Below are 21,494 nucleotides of genomic sequence, written 5' to 3'. Positions count from 1 at the left end.
TTAATATATAACTGTTGGGGTTTTGCGTTCCAAAACCACAATATTATTATGAAGGACGCCATAGTGAAGAGTTCCGGGAACTTTGACTATCTGGTGTTCTTTATGATGCACCCAAATCCAAGTACACGGCCTCTAGCATTTTCGCCTCCATTGAAAATGCGGCCGCCACGGCCAGGATTCGATCACGTGACCTTCTGGTCAGCAGTCCACTGGACCATCGTGGCGGGTACATTGACAGCTTGCAGTAGCCAGAGTGAATAAGCGGCTTTGTTTGTCAAGACTTGCTCTGGCTGTCCTTCAGCCAGTTAGCGCATTCTTCAAAGCTCAATGCAAATTGTGGTTCGGAGGTCACATTTACGTCAACGGCACTGGCGAATGACGACCACTCTTTCAACCTTAAGCTGTGCATTGAAATGGTCGAGCAGACAAACTGTTGCTAGCTGCTGAAAGTGCTGCATGCGCATCTTCGTCATCCGCCAAGCACGCAGCCGAAAGCCTGTAAAATCAAGCGCCACCATTCAAATGCATATCTGCCAACCTGCAAACTTAAAATGTGTGAAAATCACGCAGATATGACAAGGTGCATACATTTTGTTTTTGTTCTAATTTTTTAAAGTGTGCCCTTAGCACACACCTTGTGTGACGTACATACACACCCTATTAACAATGGTTTACCTTCAGGGAATAAACTTGCTCTCTTAATACTGGTGCCTTGCATAGTCACATGACGTAAGACTACAACTTCTTTCTGGCATGCATCTTGCATCACTACATCCTCAAACAACATCAAAAATTTTATAAAATAATGACTATTTCGAATAAAACTCCACGCTACTTTTCTGGTTATAGCAGAGCGAGCGCAAATTCATAAACTCTACGAAAAATATGGGAGATCTGGTCGGTGCCACCATGCTCCTTGCACGCTCGAACCGAGAAAAGTCCCCACCTGAGCCGCGTAGCTGCTGCTGTGGCCCCGCCCGGAGTCGAGACCATGCCCAGGATGTCGTCGCGGAGGAGCGGTACCCCCGTCTTCACCGCACCGCCAAAGTGGACCACTGACGCAGGAACCAAATTAGCCTGGATAGACACGTACGAAAATAACTTAAGCAACTGTTGAGTTTCAAGTCTCGAAACTGTTGCCAGGTGCACTTATTTCTTTATTTTGATGCGATCGGGTTACACTCACACAAATACTGTTAGCACCGCTCGGTGCAGGCCGCGCAGCAACGTTTGGAAAGCTTCGCGATTGTTTCAGATCGTTCCATCAAGATTAGGCGCGGGACACGACTAGTCGAGTTCATTCGGGAGCTGAAGCGAGGACCAGTGATAAAGCTGGAAGGAGCGATCACTGATGTATAAAAGATGATGCGTTCCACCAGCGATCAGATTACCACACGGCCGCCGACTGTTCTTGCCGCTATCAGCATAAATTGCATGTGCTTTTGACTTTTCATTTTCCGGCCACAAGTTCGCCCATAAAGAGTTCCCTATTTCCCAGTCTTGCTGCAGACTTCCTCACTGTCACAACCACGTGACACTGTACAGTGGGTTATCGTGGATGCTGTAATGGGGGGCTTTAGGCGTTGTAGCAGACAATTTCTAACGTTCATTTTTTTTTTTTTCCTTCTACAATATTGACCACTACGTCATTAACGTGCATTCAAAGCACAGCGCACAGGCACTCTTCCATCGCATCCCCCCAGAACATGGCGGCGATGGCCTGCAATCGAACCCTGCAATTGAACTCTCAACCTCACGCTCGGGTGACATGTCATCACACCTACTAAAACCGTGGTGGTAAGTGCACAGGAAAGCATGACAGAGACGAAGAATTTTAGGGCAAGCATTACAGGCTAACTTAGTTACGAAATCGCAAAGCAGTTTTGTTTTGTAACTGTTTCACATGGGCACTTTTGAAAGGCCATCCAGTCGATGGCCATCGAAACGCCACAACTATATCTACTCGATGGAGTTGTCACGCTGCTACACGGCAGTTTTGAATGGCCGTTGAGTGGTTCAGACGTTTCTCACAAGAACTGTGTGGCGCTGTGGATCTTTATTTTCGTATTCACGTCACCTAAAGTTAAATAATTTAAGTTCATTTAAAAGCTCAAATATGTCTGTTGTCTTTGTTTAAAGATTTCAATAAACTGTTTATTTTCGTAGTTATGAATGCATATTTAATTTTTAAGTTGTTGAGCAGCGAAATTGGCGAGTGATACACGGAAAGGCGGCACGATGAGGACAAGCACGTTGCTATTGTAAAGAGTATGTGCAGTTCGCGTATTTCAAGCGGCAAAAATATTTATTAAATAATTCACAACACTCACAGATACTGCTTTTAAAGCATACTGGTTAGGTTCCCATTTTCTAATCATGAATATGAGCACACTGAACGAGAGGGCACATTTGCGTTGTTTTTGCTTCCCTTGCTCAATGGCTATCAAAGTTTCGATAGAGTTGTGGGGTGCTCCGGTGACTCGATAGACTACCGACTCGACAACCTTCGAAACGTCCTGCGTAGCAGCCCGCGCTTGACCATTGTATCAATAGATTATCGGTTGGAAGGCCTTCTAAACACCCATGTGACAGGGGTATTAGCTAGACTAGAAGCTTGACATGAAGCTAGGCTAGAAGCTAGTCTAAATAGAAGCTAGACTAGTCGGACACAACTTTAGAATTCAGCGGCATTTCCTCCTCAGAGGCGGATGAACAAAAGCCTGCACCAACGGGCGCGCACTCGGGACTGACGTCATGAGCGAGACAGCCGGTGGCTCAGCCTTCAAAGAACACTGGCAGAGCGGGACTATTTCTTTAGTCGCGGAGGCAATCGGCTGCCGCGCTTCGGTCATCTGAGCGAGGCCTCTCCTGACTTCTTAAGTTGTATCCGACTATACAAGCTTGACAGTAAACGAGAATGAGAAAGACAGAAACAGAAGCTGTGTCGCAGACACCGCTTTACAATATACGGCATTCAAAATGTTTCTCTTGCCCCCTTTTCGAAGCATGAATTGTGTGTCAATGTCACCGTAGTCTAACAAATGCCCTTGTTCCCTACATTGTCGCCTTTTTTTTTCCTTTATCAGTTATTGCTTGGTGGTGCACGTAAGGCAAATGTTTAACCGATCAGTCCTCCAAGCATTTTTCGCTTTGCTGCATGAGTCTTAACGAGAAATAGAAAGATAATGCAGTATACGAGCGAATGCTTTTCAAAACAGCATCCTTCTTTTAAGAAGTCAATGCACGGGCTAATAATATTATTCAAAAGTTATTACCTCTATTAGTGTTTTACTTTGATCCAGGATCTGTTTTGGGGGAGACGTATCTGCACAGGTGAGGAGAAGAGACATTGGACATGTTTCAAAACATTTGGGCTTTCTTGATAATACACCCTACATCAAATCACTACCACAGTTGAACCCAGATATATCGAATCTGAAGAGGACAATTATCGTTATATATGGGTCTGATATGTGCGAGTTTGACCGTATATGCTCATGGCTGAGAGCATCATGCGTTTTGCCAGCTAGCCAGTACCATGCAAGTATGGAAATTCGAGCAAGGAAATAGTGAATGAACTCCAATGGCCTTGAAAGTACCATATTCACTCAATTTTAATGTGCCTTCGATTGAAAGCACATGCGTTCTTCAAGCTGACGAAAGCGCAATGCTCTTGTCTGCAGCACCCACACACATTTTTGTTCAATAATAAATGCAACACCCCAAATATCCCACATACCAGCTTTCTCAGAATGAGAAAAAGTATTACAGATTCACTGTCACTTAAAAAGAAAAATGAATGCATCCTATCCAAGTCAGTCTGAACTGGGAATGTCATATATATGGCAACGTCGCATGCAATTCAGAAACCTTACTTCTCATAAGCTTAAGTGTTAATTATTGCATCAATTGCGAGATTCAGGACTTGTGTAAAATTTTCAGCAACCTGTTGTCAATAAGTATAGTTCGAATTTAACGCGGTTAACGTGTCATAATACGTAAATCAAGTTTGTTGCACTTGAGAAAAACCCTATGGCACGAAGCAGATGGCAAAGCCCAAAGTTCTCAGTACCTAATGGGTTCAACAAAGCATGCGGAGCAACGCTGCTTTTGAAAAGTAATGCAAGTGAAAAAGAAGTGCTCACACAGATTGAAGTCCATGGTGTTGTCCCGGAGGAAGCCTCTGACAAACTGTGACACGTCGGCCACTGAAACCGAGAGAGAACGCGTTCAGAATATAAACGCTCCTTGGGAAAACTATGAAACATGGTCACAAGGAGCGCACAAGATGAACCCGCAAGCAGCAGATTTACCGAGGAGGATATAATTTTTTCTAAAGGGAGACCCTGCTTCGTAAACATGGCTTATGTTTTTGAGTAGATTTTTATTAAACTTTTACAGGTTATGTATCTTTATGTCCTGATTTCAAATATGCAATCTGTTTTCTCTTCAATGTTAAAAGACTGGGCGTGCAACACAAACACAAGAGAGAAGTCAACATGAACTGTGTTTGTGTTGTCTTGACTTCTCTCGTGTCCGTGTTTGCACGTTCAGTCTTTTAAATGAAACAATGCTTCAGCTCGACGTTCCCCGTGCCCGCTGTTGGCACGAGAAACTTGAGCAACCGAGCATGCCGAGAGCCGCGTTTGAAAACGCCGAGCACTGCACAAAGAAGGCATTTATAAAGTGAGCACGCTCACCTCGTTCCTCTGCCAGGAATGTTCCTTGAAGCACGTACCGGTCTGGAAAGTAGATCCTGATCAGGACGACGGGGTAGTGCTTCGCGAGGCGCTCCTGCCGCTGCTCGCGCAGCTGCTGTGTCTCCAGGGGACGGTTCTCCAAAGCGTCCCTGTCGCACAATGAAGAGAACTTACGGTCCTGTACTGCCATCCACTTTTTTTTATAGACGATAGTCTTTCTTCGGGAACGTAAACGCAGAAATTTTGGTCTGTCTGTCGGTCTGTTTGTCTGTCTTTCTGTTTGTCTGTCTGTCACCCGATTCAGCCACCCGGCCAAAGTTTAACCACTTGCTGAACCCCAAGCCATCTTGAACTGGTATGGCTGTTCATACTTGTGAACGTTGTCGATCAAAAAGTAATATCATGCATATCTGAGGCGCAACATCGATACGTAAGTATTAGGTGGTGTGTTCCTTTACTAGAAAATACACAGATACGCAATTCTAAAGACCCTAGTGCATCTTAGGCTGCGCGGAAAATGCTAGTGTTTTTTGGGCTGCGCTGCAAAATGCGACGCTATGAGCCAGATGTGGCGATTCAACATAGAGGAGGAGGACTCATGTAGTACGGCCAGCAGAAGACTATTGTCTTTCGACGACATTTGGAGCGAAGCACACAGATATGCGGCCAATTTTTTTCTTTCTTTCCCAAATCGGCGTGAAAGCTTTCTCATGAATCGATACACCAACATGAAAGCAGTGTAGCACCAAGTTTTTTACTCGCCAGCTATAAAAAGAGCTGGTAGTAGTAGTATAGTAGTAGTAGTAGTAGTAGTAGTAGTAGTAGTAGTAGTAGTAGTAGTAGTAGTAGTAGTAGTAGTAATAGTAGTGGTGGTGGTAGTAGTAGTAGTGGTAGTAGTAGTAATAATAGTAATAGTAGTAGTAGTAGTAGTAGTAGTAGTAGTAGTGTAGTAGTAGTAGTAGTAGTAGTAGTAGTAGTAGGAGCAGTAGTGGCAGTAGTAGTAGTAGTAGTAGTAGTAGTAGTAGTGGTAGTAGTAGTAGAAGTGGGGGTAGTAGTGGAAGTATTGTAGTGGTAGTAATAGTAATAGAAGTCAGTAGTAGTACCAATAATAGTCTAGTAGCAGTAATAGTAGCAGTAGTAGTGGTGGTAGTAGCATTACCAATACATAGTTCCTCTTATAAAAAAATGAGGCAGGAAATGAAAGGCCATAGGTCTCACGTTTGAGCATCATTTTTATTAGGCTTGTGCGAATATTCGAGCTCTTCGAATATTCGAACGAATATTACAGTATTCAAATTCGCTTTGATTCGAATTTAAATTATTGGAAATTTCGAAGTATTCGAAATGAACGAATCAGTGTATATTAGTCCGCATGTAGCCCCCCCCCACTGTAAAGCGGTTTCACTGCAGTGGAGTGCTATGCCGTGAATGCACCTTTCCAGGAAGAATCCGCACTGCCGCGAAGCCCCCCTTCAAGGTTAAATGAACAGATTACCGTCACATCGATTCATCATTTTTTAAGTTTAAAAGCTTGTTATACCAGCTTATATGCTCCAAGTATAGTAAATTTTAAAACGTCACATATTTTACAGGTTATCACCTGCATTCTACCAAAAGCCAAATCCTGCTACTATTCAAGGTTGCTTCCACTTCCTTTGAACCAAAAGAATGACATTTGAACATGCCTTGTTACAATTTTAAAACATTGTGCCGGTTGGTTGGGTCATGACAAATATGGTCATTTTTCTTTATAATATGTGACATATACTATTCGAATTCGATTCGAAATTATTCTACCAAAATCACTATTCGCTTCGAACCTAAAATTTGCTATTCGCACAAGCCTAGAAAAATGCTGTGGTAACGATAATGACGGCACATGAATAACTTTTGGAACACCGCAGCAATGTTGTACAGTGATGGGCATACCTCTGCCTCTTGTAGTCGGCCAGAAGGTACTTGGCATCCTCTATGGTGACTTCATAGAAGCTGTCCCCAAACTCATCTGTAGATCAAAGAGAAAAGGGTAGGTCCAATTACAACACCCGACAGTAGAGTTAGACATAGAAGAGCTCTGCATCCAGCTTAAAGACAAACTACCCGTGCGAGCAAGAAAAATGTTCATTTGATGGACCAACCAAACTATCCTAGCTGACGACTCAGACAAACCTATATTTCTAGCACTTTCACATTTTTCACAGAACTTGGGTCTCATACTAAAGGCATACACACTACGAGGCCAGAATCAGGATAGAGCCTGTGCCGAAGGACAGAAAGCACACTCGTCACAAGTATGCACTAAACAACTTGATCAGGCGCTCACAAAATCTTGCAATCCTCACGCGACACCACTGATCTCTCCCAAGGCAAGTCCGTTACCTGGAAGTCAGTAAAACGGACTCACTGAACTATGACTGGGCATGAGAGTCGAGCCAAGATTAATCTAGCCTCGATTGTGCACAGGCCCCCTGACACACTGAACCTGCTCAAACTGTTTTCGCCCGCTGCAGCCACTCTATAGGTAGTCCAAATCAGAAGCATTGCGAATACTAATGACAGTAACGATGGCTAGATGATTCGAGGACCAAAGAAATAAAGTGGTAGCAACTCCGGTGCAGTTCGTTTCGCATCTGGTGCTTACGTTACACGCACCAACAAAGATTAAACAATTCTTGCTTAGGCACCAGAAATATGAGAATCCATAAAGTAACAAATAAAAAAGCCAGGACTACTTGAAGTTTAACTACGAACCCCATCTTTTTTTGAAGAGCACTTAAGCATGCTATACTTTCGTCATTTTTGCGTATATATCACTAAAAAACGCTTAGCAAAAACATACGACAGGTCAGGCGCTGTGGTGTATTTTCCAATTATTCCCTGTCACTTATCAGCACTGAGGAACTGTGCCATCAATCTGCCTTGTCGGTCAATCCTCTTACGCTCACCCAACTTAACGAAATACAACATGAACAAACCCACCAAACAACTTATGTTTCTGTGTGCACTTGCAGAGCTAGATAGCGTACTCACCAGCAGCTAGTGGGGGGCAGTGTTCCAGGTTGAAGAGCACCGCCTTTCGCTCTCCGATCTGCAAAGACGTTACGAGCACGTTTTACTCTCAGTTTCTGTCATGCACACCGAGCGCAGTTACAAGGTTTGGTTTTTGTGTCTGTATTACCAACGTCCCAATCAACGGCTTTAGAAGGTCCAGTGTAGAACAAACACCTTAACTCATTCAAACATCACCTATGACGCACAGCCTGCAAATGCGTCAAATTTAGGTAAAATTATTTATTGGCACTCGATATTCTATTGCAGAAAAATAATGTCATAATACATAATGACATAATAATGTCATTTGTGCTTTTTATATTACTTAATGTTAATTTAACTGTAATTGCTTATCTAGTTATCCCAAGGCCATTCATGTTTTGTTTCTGCATTAATAGAACTCAATCTCAGGCTGCAAATATAGTGCAAATTTGTTTTCGGTTATGTTCACTTTGAGCAAAGAAAAATTATACTTTTGACCGAGCTCGCGCAAGGCGGCACGTCAAATGACTCGTCAAACATGGTAGTGCCTTCAGCAAAGTGATCCTATGCAACAGTATACAGCAAAATGAAGTGAAATGACCACACATTTATTACGCAGGAGGTTCGATTCATCCAAACATCAATATATCTTGCCCTATTTTGACTGCTAGCCGACACAACTAGCGAAAAAAAATGGTGTACACAACTGTGCAAAAAGCGCCTGAAAGGGTTACAGGGACATTAAAGAGAAAAAACATTTTTCTCATATTAGTAAATGAATCTTTCACAATACCAAAATCACCACGCTTGCCGTGGGAAGGCGCTTGGCAAGCGAGAAAACTTGCAGAAAGAAAATGCGGGTGGCTACGCCACCTTAAAGTTACGGCACCAATCGCCATGACGTCATGGATTTTGACGGCGTCTACTGGTGTCTACATAGTTCCTATTTGGTACATACGAAGTACATTGTCCTCTGAGAGGGCCAGAGACTTAGCATACCAAGTATCGGAAAAGTTTGTTGAACCAGTGTGGCCAAAGTAGGAATAAAACTCTCTGAAATCCATGATATCACCTGTGATTGGTTTGGAGCGAAGATTAAAAATGAAAATTTCACCTTGATTTTCTATTCTATTAAGGGGGGAGGCTACCTTGGAAGGGCAACTTTTTGTTTGTGAGATATCCTATGAAATTTTCAGGTAGGCTAATAGCAACGCCATTCGAATCCCCAAAATTTCATGCATTTATGCTCACTGGTTCCCAAGTTACAGCCATTTATCAGGATAGTCCACATGGATTTCTTAGTCAGGCTCCGGTGAATTTGGTAAATGTGCTAGCACTGTGAAATTCACTATGATGATTCCTGGATGGGTGCTCTACACTAAGACAAAGCTCATTTTTAAACTTCCTTGCTGAAAATTTTTAGCAGGGCACTGGATTTAGTGTTTGCCATTGGCTTTTATCAATGAAATTTTAATTAATTATCACAAATTACAGACACAATAAATTTAAAAAGCGGCTTGTCTTTGTTTGCGCATTTATTCAGGTGCATAATAAAAAAAACCTGTCGGAAATCGGATGAATGGTTCCAGAGATATGTCTCGACTAAGCAGTATCACCAGCCAAAAAAGTCATTTCGAGATATTGGGCTTCGAAAGTTTCGATCACATATCTTGGTCTGAAATGACCCTGTAGATTAAAAGAAAATGCGTTTTTATGATTTCTGTTCTTTGCCACCTTTACTGGCTTTTTTCTATTTTTCATACGAGTCGGGGTTGCGATCGCCGAGGTTGATTCGAGACGCCAAGCTCATTTCAACTATGCATTCACGTGCCGCTGGCGCACACTGGAGATACGAGGGCTGACACCGTCGATGCAATCGTCTTTACCGATACAGAGTTGCTTCGCTGTGAAAAGGGCCGTCATAATCGTTGTTGGAGGTGCGCTTGACCACGGTAACACAGTTTTATAACGATTCAGCGCACCAATCCACAGAACGCTGTACCGTGACCGCGGCGTGTCCGATAACACAACGATCGCAGGCACATGACACTTCTTAGTCGTGGGCAGGATGCGATATCGTAAACACGGTGTAGAGTTCAGAAAGTGCCGCGAGCGATAACGAAGGCTGGCTGCACGACGGTGACGACGGCAGCAAAGAACGAAGCAAGCGCTAGCACTAGTCGCAACCGACGACGCACGGAGCAAGCCGCGGAGACCGGGAGAAAGCCATCGCGTCATCGCGCGCGGCAGCCAATAGCACCGCGCTTCCCCGACTCTCTCGAGGAGCGCCGCTTAGTCCAATGGTAGCTGCGCGTCGAGACGCGGGAACTCAAACACCTGCGAGCCCCCCAATCATAAGCGAATCATGCTTCGGCCGCGCCACCACCCCACCGCCGCGGGCGGTAAAGAAATGCGCGGGAATTCACGAACAAAACAAAACCAAGATGGCGCCGATCGGTTCAACGGCGCGGGAACGGTGCTCGCTCGAAGTTGGGCTTGTTTCGGCGCTGTTTGGCCGGCGCAGCAGCTGCCGCTGCTCGTTATTACCCTTTGACGTACTTTACGATGTTTTAGGCGTTCATAATTACAGGAAAGGTCATTTGTAATACGCACAGCCCAAATATACGGTTTTTCAAGAACCGAGTTTTTCGTGATTTTTCGATTTTCAAAGGGCGCGTCCCCCCTTAATGAGCCTATGATGGTGATCCTACGAGTTTTCAGAGTATAATCTATCAGTCTAAACTGATTCACTGCTTCACTTAAGTGTCCCTTTAATACTGCATCGAGTTGGCAAATCTGTATTCAGCAATAAAAAAAAGCTATCATGAAACTGACAAAATATAGTATGCACTACACTGAAATATACTGCCAACTTTAGGTGTATGAGGAGCATCAAGAGGCCATGTTTTGTTGGCCAGTCCAAACCACATCAGGTGATAGATGTTAAGACAAAAGACTTGTATGCCTCACGAGTTGAAATATCCGGCGGCGGCAGCCCCACTAACGGTACAAAAATTAACGTGACAAGTAGATGAATGAACTACAATATGTTAAACTTAAATAAAGCGAGTTAAAAGTTTATCATAGACATAGTACATCAATGTTAACTGAAGTAAGCTACAGTGGCTTATGGTGCATTAACATGTGCATTAAGGAGTATTAAGGTTCAGCGTAGTATGGAGTAGGTACCAAATTACATCAAAGTTAACTGAAATGAATTACAGTAGCTTATGGTGGATTATGGTGTGGCAAGTATGGAGTAGGTAGATTAAGGTGTGGATTAAGGTCGATTAAGCTTCTGCCTCAAGTCATCTTAGCATTAGTTTTAAGGAATCCCAGATTTTTTACAACACGTGCAAATCTGCGTCAATTAAACTACCACCACGACTGCTGTTCTCCCACTTGCATCCTTGTGCATATGCACACAACATTACCTTTGAAAATGTTAGCCCACGTTGTTCACAACCGAGCCGGCAGGCGCGGAATGTCCTTTCGGCTACAGGCATCACCGAGTATGCGAGCCTTTGAATTGCATAACTAGCCGATAAAACTTTATACGTTACCTCATGAAATTTAGACAGATTGCACCTACTCCTTTATAAGATCCTAAGGTCTGTATTCTTTTACATGTACCTCCATCTATGTACCTAAATATTTAATGGAAAGCACATTTTAGGAAATAAAGTAGGGTTTCAAGAGCAGTTTTCTGGTCAGTTTTGATGACAGCATAAGTAAAAAAACATTTCCCAGCTCAAATTTTCAAACCAAATCCTAGTGATGTGAATCAGATAACACAAACTATCTGATAAACTATGTATAACCAAGACAAAATATGCAGCACAGAAGTGCTGCTTGAGAAAGGTGTACAGTTGTTTATGCGAAGCATACCACACTTAACAAGTACTACCAGTATTGGCTCATGTTGGCTAAGTGATGGCTATCCAGTGTTGCATAACAATGTAATTAAACCACACATGTGTGCTACTACAACTCTGCCTCCCTTTATCCCCTTGAGCGGCCGTGTGTACAATTGTACACTGCAACTGCGGAGGCGCGTCGCGCACCGCACGTTTCTTCAAATGACTTGAAACGCAGTGTGCACATTCGTGCAGGCTTCCCGAGTGGACAAGTAGCGCTCGTTTAACTTTGCTGAGCTAAGTATTGCTGCAGAGAATGACTTTGATGGAGACACTACCATGTTCGACGATCGTTCAACGCGCTGCGTTCCAGGACCAACATCAAGAGTGTTATTTTTCTCAGCTCGAAATGAATACAACCAAAAAACAAACTGGGCATTCATTTTGAGCCTAACATTTCATTCTTTATATGCAAGAATTGAACTTGACTGATTGCAGAATAATTCGATATTTCATTAAATGCTAATTATGATTAATTACTGAAACTCGGACAAAACAATATCTTATTTTCGTTCTTGGAATCTAATATTGAGTGCCTTGGAATTAGGTTGTGCGAGTTCAACACATTTTCAGACAGTCCATCATAATTCGCGCCTGAAGGGGTTATTAAATGCTTTGCAAGCTACAACAGTTCCCCTTAGGCAAATTCGCCAACAATTTCTTTTCCCACTCCACCTCCACCCAGATCAGACAAAGAGGTATGACAACAAAATGCAGCTGCCGTCACATGCTTCACTACGTCACACCACTCTGCCACTTCTGTCATGTGCTAACATACGTCACACCCCTCCGCTGCATTTCCTTTGCCCACTCGCATGGCGAGACCACCAGGCAGCATCAACCAACTCACGTATTTGATGTCTTCTTCACGCACGGTCAGGGTTTCCGCCTTCGTCGTGGCCGGCGGAGGGCTGAACCGAACCTTGGGGCCGGCGGCATTGTTGTCACGAGCTGGAGAATGGGTTGGCGATTCCATGACAACATCCTGCGGTCGAGACACAGTTGGTTAACCATTCGTTGAAAAATCTCGACGACTTCAGCTCTTCGAAAGCGATCGTCACTTTCCTTGCTTTTGACGAGCCACACCCACAATGCAGATAGAACTCCCGGGGCCCCTATATGCATTCGCCTAAGACGACTCGAAGGCGAAGGCCATCTCTTTTTCTTCTTAGTCAATGTATTCACCCCCCTCCGAAAGCTTCTGCACCCAACGCGGTTTTGCAGAGCCTCCAGGATCGGAGGCATTGCAAGATTTCTGCACCTTACCTGGTTTTGCACTGCACGACGATGTGCCCGTAGAACTATGAGAGGCGTGAATGCTCAGTTTCAGCGAGAGTTGCTGTCTCTGGAGTTTGGACATCCGTGTCATGTCTCTGACTGTCTGTGGTTTAACGCAAACCTCTCTGCACTAAGAATCAACATAGCATCACCTAGCTAAAGCCTAACAACGACCAAGAAGCAATGAGATTAGATTTCGTCCAGTTTTGCTGTTTCAAGCCTTGCACAACTTAGTGCAAGCTTCGCCATTTCTCGCTCCATATTTTCTTTATATTTGTGTGGGTAATACACAACACAGCATACACCATTGAGTGACGAAAAGATGCCTCAAAGGGTGCAAGTTGCTTTTAGAGTGATTCGTAAACAATGTTCCCGTAACACAAAGAAATTCTAGCCAGCTCCACGCTGTGACAACCATCGACCGTGAAGCTGTCGCCCCTTTCATCGGGCATCACACTTTGCTCCTGTGTTTCGGCGACGTTTTCAATAAGGATTTCTTTGTCGTCTCTTTGTTCTTCGGGTTTATCCATATGGATCCCGTGCGACAATATGCTCATTCACGGGCATGCTTGAACGCCATGGTAGCGTTCCAGTGCAGTCGTGGCCTATTCCAACCTCCCACTTACCCAAAACGCACATTACTATCTCGGTTGCACAGGAACGCAAGCAGTAATAATAATAATAATATCTGGGGTTTAACGTCCCAAAACCACGATATGATTATGAGAGACCCGGTGGAGGGCTCCGGAAATTTAGACCACCTGGGTTCTAACGTGCACCTAAATCTAAGTACACGGGCCTCAGACATTTTCGCCCCCATCGAAAATGCAGCCGCCTCGAGGAACGCAAGCAGAGTCATTACCATTTTGTTTTATTTATTCATTCCTCCCTTTGATCACGTGACCTGTGTGATGACTACTACTACTACTACTACTACGACAGCGACAGCTCTGGGTAGCTAAGACAGCGTCCCTGTAAAAAGGAAGTCCTTGCCACGAGAGTTGTGATGCACCACAATATATGTAACAATAAAATACAAGAGGCCACACCACGCTTAAGTAACTCCCATCAGCTTGCAGCAACCTCACTGCCCTAGGACCTCAGTTTCCCCCACGGCTTTCCATCATAGACGCGTCGCACCTGTGGAGATGCCGATCTGGGTCTCGTTGGCGAGGTGGCCGTGTCTTTGACCGGAGTGGCGGGACGAAGCTGCTTCGGAGACGTGGGCCGGGTTGGGCTTGTGGGTGCAGCTTCGGTCCGGGCGGCGGGCGGGTCCTCTTCCTTCTTGAACGGCACCGCAAAGTGCCGGCTCACGTGGGCCTGCTGCACCACGCAGCCTTTTGGCCTGTGTAGAAGCCTGAAGCAGGGATGGACAAAAAAAAGCTATTCAGCGTACACTTTATGTCAATCTCTTCCCAGTAGGCAAGTGCGAATATTGGAGCACTTCGAATATTCGAACGGATATTACAGTATTCGAATTCGCTTCGATACGAACTTAAGTTATTCGAAATTTCTAAGCATTTGAAGCAAACGTATAGGCATATATTAGACCGCATGAATCTCCCTGCAAAGGTGGTTTCACTGTCGTATAGGAGTGCTATGCCGTGAGATCAAAAAAAAAAAAAAAAACGCTCTGCCGCAAAGCCTCCCTTCAAGGCTAAATGAACATATTACTCTCACATCAAGTAACAAAGCAGAAAACTGGGCGAGTTGGCATGTATTCGTCGTTACTGGAGAGCATGCGCTGACGACGGAGACAAAGAGAAGAACCCAACTCAAGCGCTCACTTTCAACTAAGGTTTAATGAAGGAAAACTGCAGACGTAACTCAACAACATACATCACGCATTGCTTTCAAATTAGCCTGAAAACATGACGAGGTGTTAAAAAATTATCAAGTAATAATTCTTTAAGTTTAAAAGCTTGTTATATGAAATGATATGCTCCAAGTCTAGTACATTTTAAAACGCAATGTATTTTAGCGGTTATCACTTGCATCCTTCCGAAATTCAAATCCTCCTACTATTCAAAGTTGCTTACACTTCACTTCGAACCAAAAAGAATTACATTTGCACATGCTTTGTTCCAGTTTCAAAAAATATTGTGCAGCTTATTTGAGTTATGACAAATATGCTCATTTTTCTTTATAATAGATGATATCTATGATATATGAGCATGATATATACTATTCTAACTATCTAATTCAAAGTTATTCGACCAAATCATTATTCACTTCGAACCTAAAATTTACTATTCGCACATCCCTACTTTCCAGAGATCGACCTCAAGCTGCCGGTGGAGCCTCGTTGACTTGTTTTTGGCAAAAAAAAAGTGCAAGACACAACCAAATGAATCCGACAGACAATTAGGTCAGCGAAAGCGTGGCGGACATTGATAGACCCTTTTCACACTCCCTGCTGCATACTCGTCCAGCTACACTTGAACCTCAATAAAGTTGCATTTGACACGAAACTAACTTCGCTATATCCGAAAATTCGTTATAAGTGTATATCCGAACCACTGTATTACCAAGGCTATCTACTTCGTTATAACCGGTAATTCGTTATATCCATGCTCGTTATATCGAGGTTTGAGTGTAGTGGCAGCACCTGTCCTGCTTCAAGTGGAGACGAGGTCCTAGTTGCACGTGTTGGGGCTTGTTTATTACAAGTGTCCGAATCAACACAGCCAAGTCTACGTTTTCCACGTCACAGCGCAAGAGGAGTGCCCTTGAACGCACTGTTTGCAGTAAGTGACTAGCCACCCTTAGTTGTGCTAACTGCATCGCAGGAATGCTAGCTTTACAATCAGAAAAAGGGTCTATCGTTGTCTTTAAGTGTAGAGCGGCAATTATGGTGTAAACTTAAATTAATTAAAGTGGACGGAAAATCGCCCTTTTCGTAAATGGGATCCAAACGTACGACCTTCGAATTACACATCCGATGTGCTACAAATTTGCGATTCGAAGGCTGAGGGTTTGGATTCCGCCGACAGAAAGGGCGATTTTTCCATCTGCTTTAATTCATTTCAGTTTACGTCATAATTACTGCCTACAGCTAAAGATAGAATTAATGTTCCCTATACTTCGTTTGACCTAATTGTTAGAGACAACCAAATGAATACAACTGACAAAGAAACGAGCCTCTCCAAAAAAATTCTGCACAACAAGGATATACAAAGAGGGCATTTACTGCACCTGCTGTCCCATAAGACAGATGGCCGAAGAATGTGCAAGCAGTTGCCACGCGGACAATTATGAGTAATTCATGAAGATAAAGCCGTTGTGCAAGGAGACGGAGTAAACACTAACTAATGTTTACACACGTCAGAACCAAGGAAGAATACAGAACTTAACCACACTGGATCATAGCACTGCCATCCGGGATCAGGCAACCTTATAAAAAATAATTGCATGCCGATTTCTCACATAACCTCTCCCTCCTCCATCACACATCTCCACTCATTATGATCATCCCCAAAAGGTGGGAATCATGCGATGCTTAAGGCACACATGTAATCAGTCATTTATTCCCCGAACTTCACAGGACCGGAACAATCTTCCAGGATCTATTATGCCCGTTGCTCATCATTTCAACTTTCATGAAGTTTTAAGCACAAGTGTGCCATTGGGCAACCAACCAATCACGTAATCTTATGGATAGCGACACAGGACAATAAAGACACAGGACAAAGAAAGAACACAGATGCACAGGATAAGTGCTAATACAAAATAGCACAAATCCACGCTCTCAAGTATTTAAAAATATGAATGAAGTAGACCAGCTACGTATTTTATTTATCAATTACGTAATTATTTTTTTTTGCAAATTGTCTGATTCTTGTTTGTTTTGTTACGGCTTGTCTGTTACTTATTGTTTCAGTTAGCATTGTAACTTGGAGAACAAAGTTTGTGTAATGTATTTTTTCTTCGATGTTCCACTCCCCTCTATAATGCCTCTGGCCCTGAGGGTAATTCCCCCAAAAAATTAATTAAATAAAAATACCTTCCACCTATGTCTCTTTTAAAGGGGCCCTGCAACAATTTTTCAGCATGGTCAGAAAATGCTGCCAATCAGTAGTCGAGGCTCCCGAGAACGTGCGAGTCAAACATTATAGCGCAGCACGCAGCCTGGGGTTTAAAAGTAATTCTATAAGCAAGCTGGAAATCATTCGCTCTTCTCTTGACAAACGATGCCATAAACCCAAAGTCCACAGCCATTGGCTGATTTGAGCATAGGGAGCTGCGTAGTTACAGTGGCCTACACAAGATGCCGCGACATGATCGCGCACACGATCACACGGAAAGCAAGGCGCGCATTCGAAGCACGTGTCAAGATCATGACACGTGCTGACAAACGGACGTAGGTTCTTGCCCCCTTGTCATCATTCTCCAGCGCTAGCACGCTCGCAGACACAAAAGGAGAGAGAAAGCACTTATTGAAGCATGCGAGAAATCTATGTAACTTTACTCGTACTTGACGGATTCTAAAAATTTTTGCAGCAATTTATTCATGAGGTAATAAACTCATTTAATGAGGCAATTCAATGATTACTTGGAAAGGAGCTGCAGGGCCCCTTTATGTATGGCGCAAGAACATCTGCACAACACAAATACACAAAGATGTCAAGAAAAAGCTAAACAAGACACTCTGTTTAAAGAAAGGCGACCATACCTGATGGCTGCCCTGCCGCTCGTAAGGCCAAGGTTTTGCAACGTTGTTCCACGCAGCTGTTCTGTGCCAACAATCTGGAACCACAGCAAAGCAATAGGGAAAATTCTCACAAACCAGACTGATATGTCAAATAACCAAATCATTTTTTTACAGAATATTTGTGACACGAGATCCTGTGGCATTACGAAGTATGAATACATAAAAGAAGGTATTTGCTGGGCTAGCTGCAATGTGTTAGTAATAGCGTGTCCAGGTTAGTTGTAACACATAGGAAAGATATAGGTAGCAGCCCAAGCTAACACCTTAGTTCAAGTTCACTAACATTTGTGCAAGTTCACTAACATTTCAAGCTCAGTGCACTTGACACAAGCTTTGTGAAAATGCAAGGATGATTCATAACAGCATAAACATGAACATGTTGTCAGAAACCGACATTTTTTTTCTTGCTTTAATACATCCAGAGCGTACCGAAAATAAACACGACAAAGAAAGACGAAAAGCAAGGATGTCAAAAAAAAGGTCTTACCTCTTTCCTCATGTAGACACACACCAGGTCAGTTTTCTGGTCTTTGTCTTGAACCTCACTTGACACAAAGAAAAAAAAAGAAAAGAAAGCTGAGAGTCACAAACCAACCAGTAGAAATGATTTAAAAATTTAATCAATGATCATTACTTGAAAACCCCCGCCATGCACGATAAAAGACACTGGGCATCCAAGCATGAACACAAGAGCAATGTCCGGAAAACACAAACACCCACTCGAATTGAGGACACTTCAGCTTTGCCTTCAAGAGTAGTACGCAATAGCATATGATCGGGCCCCATTCGTTCGGCCTTCTCGTTTGCTTGCCAGGCTTCGTTTCTCAGTGGTCACCTCAACAGTGCCGCGAGAAAAAGAACATCTGTGCACGTAGTATTGGCCGTTTGAAACTCCCCTAGAATGTATACCTACTGCAAGTGCGCAGTGCCCACTATGCCATAAATTGTCATATCGAGAATCGGTGAAGTACCCACTATGTGTCCGTAGGCAATACGCGCAGCTGCATAACTTGTTGATGCTGTGGCTGATGATTATGATTAATTATGCCCGAGTGCTTTGTTATTGGTGGGGCTTTAAACTTTAAACAAACCACTCGCTGCGCATTTCATAAGGTGCGACACCTGGTGCTATTCTATGCTTCTGCCACGCAATACTACACCAGTTAATAGGGCTCCCCACGCTGTATAACACCTGTATAAAGTTTTTTTCTTTTTTTTCAAAACAGTTTTAAGCAGTGGCATGGGGTATGCGGTAAAACACCAGTCTGCCCCACAGAAGGCCCGAGTTCAATTGAATCCCGCTCGAGCCAGAGAGATTTTTATTCTTTATTTGTATCTATCTCAATTCTTTACTCACGAACACCACCGATTTTTCAGTCACAACCAACGACACCAACACCGGAATTTTACAATACAAGATCTCTAAAGGGGCCCTGCAACACTTTTTCAGCATGGTCCGAAAACACTGCCGACTGGTAGTCAAGGCTCCCGAGAACACGCGAGCCAAACATTATAGCGCAGCACGCAGCCTGGAATTTGCAATTGTTTTCAAAGTCAGCTAGAAATCGTTCACTCTTCTTTCTACAAACGATGCCAAATACCCAAATGACCATGCCAAATACCCAAATTTCACGGTCATAGGCTGATGGAGCATCGCGAGCTGCATAGTTACTGCGGCTGCCACGGGAGGCCGCCACATGCCCACACGCACGCTCGCGATCCCACTGAAAGTAAGCTGCGCGTCCGAAGAAAAAAAAAAACTAAAAGTGCTCAAGGTCATGACGCAAGCGTGATGCAGCTTCTTTCCCCCATGCCATCCCTCCCTGCTTAGCTTCCAGCACGCTCGTCAGGATAAGAGAAGAGAAAGATATTACAGCGTGCAACAAATCTCTGCAACTCTGCTCGTAGTTGACGGATTCTAAAAATTTTTGCGGCAGTCGATTTGCGAGGCAATAAATTCCTTTAGTGAAGCCATTCGATTGTTACTTGGAAAAGTGTTGCAGGGCTCCTTTAACACCATTGTGTTGAACCTCTTAGTGTTTGCATTGTCCAGACTAATCTCTTGTGTCTGCATTAGCATGCCTAGCATCTTTTTTATCATGGGTGCCTACCAACTAGCGCAGCTTTCTGTCATTCCCACATACATATTAATTAAAGCACGTGATAAGGTGAGCTGTCAAATGACGCCATCTAAATCAGCTTCTCAAGGTAATGAACACGATGAAACACATTTTAATAATACACATACACTTGTGCTGCAAGATAGAGTAGATTACGTCCTCTTAGAGAGAATGCAAATTTTTAAGATTACCCTTCTAGGAGACCAGCAAACCAAATTGAAATTTCACACTCAACAGAGAAAGGAAAACTTGACTCAAAAGGGATTAATGAACAAAGAAAGAATGAAGAAAATTGAGACATAAGGAAGTGGGATGAAAATATAAGGAAAGAATGAGGAATGGATTAGGAAAGAAAGAGAACAAAAAGAGTGAAAATGCAAGAAATTACGACAGGAATTAAGAAATAAAGAAAGGCTGGAGGAATGCGGAAAAAGATAATGAAGAAACAAAGAAGGGGAATTAAGAAAGAGAGGAGGACAGATGAGAAAGAAAAGCAGGAATGAATTATGAGAGAGTGAAGTGAACAAAACGGAGAAATAAGGAAAAAGTTAAAAAAGCATGATGAATGAAGAAAGAGGAAGCAATGAAAGAGAGGCAAATAAGTAACAGAGAATGAAAATAAGCAGTGAATGAACAAAGAATACGGTAACAAAGCAAGAATGACAAAGAAATATGAGAAAAAAATAGAGATAGAAAGAAGAAAGAGGTGTACAGATAAAGAAAGAATGAGAAACTGCAAGGGCAAAAGAAGGAGGAAAGAAGGAAAGAAAAAAAGATTCAACAAAGAGAAGACAACACATGCCCAGGGAAGGCAGCACGTGAGAACAGAACGGCAGTTGATCCCACGGTTTACGGTTTCAAAACAGGCAGCCCTGACAGCAGAAGCAAAATAAAGACAAACAGCAGCGGTGTCAAGTGCACCCAGCATGCATCTGCATCACTGCATGACCGTGCTGCATGATAAAGGAGTCTGGGAGCACACCTGAAAGGAGCCTCTACAGAAACTGCCTTCCCTTTTGGCTTCAAAACATCACACATTCCATTTTGGTGACCATATTTAGTCAAGACAATAATAACACGCTTCAAGCAGTTTCGTGCAACAGACGCTCTGGCCAGTGGCACCGCATGCTATAGCAAGTACGTGCATATTCCGCTTAGAATGTTTTTTTTAAACTTCTGCGCTTCCCGATGCACCATTTTTGTTTTTTGTTGTTTTTTTTTTTTGCTCAAAATGCAGCAGCAAGATCACACCTTGTGCTCCTGATCAATCAGGACCATAAAATACGTTCTGTGAAATTTGGGCAAGCAAGCATTAGTAAGCGCAATAAATTTCCAGCTGATGTTGTGGAAGTATTGCCTTGTTTCTGTGGTTCAACTTCCAGCTCTCAATGCCTTAATAACATCATTTTAACGAGTTTGAGCAAAATATGCCTGCCCTGCACTATACTTGTTTCGCACATTGTTGTAGTTGAAAAATTTTGCGGGCTGTTTCTTGCTGCATGAGAAAACCTTGCCTATTTAAGCCGAGCTTCTGGTGGTGTGTTTACCAGTCGGGGCAGATGATTTTCACATAACTTGAGTGAACACTCAAAAAAAGAAAGTACTAAATGAAAAATCCACGGGTTCTCACACACTGCCAAGGCAACCGTAATGCAACAGCACGATAATATTTCATCACTGATATACGAATGACTAGCACAGCAATATATGTGGGTTATCAAAGCCTCATCCATTG

At 43.3% G+C, this 21,494-nt stretch overlaps 1 protein-coding gene across 1 annotated transcript in view; it reads right to left on the bottom strand.

Annotated features, from left to right (window-relative positions):
* Nucleotides 1-946: 946 nt before the first annotated feature.
* The window catches only part of LOC119376413 (tether containing UBX domain for GLUT4), a gene marked incomplete at its 3' end in the record, with an annotated part of 46,378 nt that continues 25,830 nt past the window's right edge, over nt 947-21,494 (bottom strand). The window contains 10 exon segments of the mRNA XM_037646244.2: nt 947-1,077; nt 3,276-3,325; nt 4,146-4,208; nt 4,701-4,849; nt 6,630-6,705; nt 7,731-7,788; nt 12,501-12,635; nt 14,069-14,285; nt 17,601-17,674; nt 18,127-18,184. Of these exon segments, the coding sequence (XP_037502172.1) occupies nt 947-1,077; nt 3,276-3,325; nt 4,146-4,208; nt 4,701-4,849; nt 6,630-6,705; nt 7,731-7,788; nt 12,501-12,635; nt 14,069-14,285; nt 17,601-17,674; nt 18,127-18,184 (1,011 nt within the window).

The sequence above is a fragment of the Rhipicephalus sanguineus genome, unplaced genomic scaffold (genome assembly GCF_013339695.2).
Source record: "Rhipicephalus sanguineus isolate Rsan-2018 unplaced genomic scaffold, BIME_Rsan_1.4 Seq1190, whole genome shotgun sequence".
NCBI lineage: Eukaryota > Metazoa > Arthropoda > Arachnida > Ixodida > Ixodidae > Rhipicephalus > Rhipicephalus sanguineus.
This window is presented reverse-complemented; position numbering and strand designations above follow the sequence as displayed.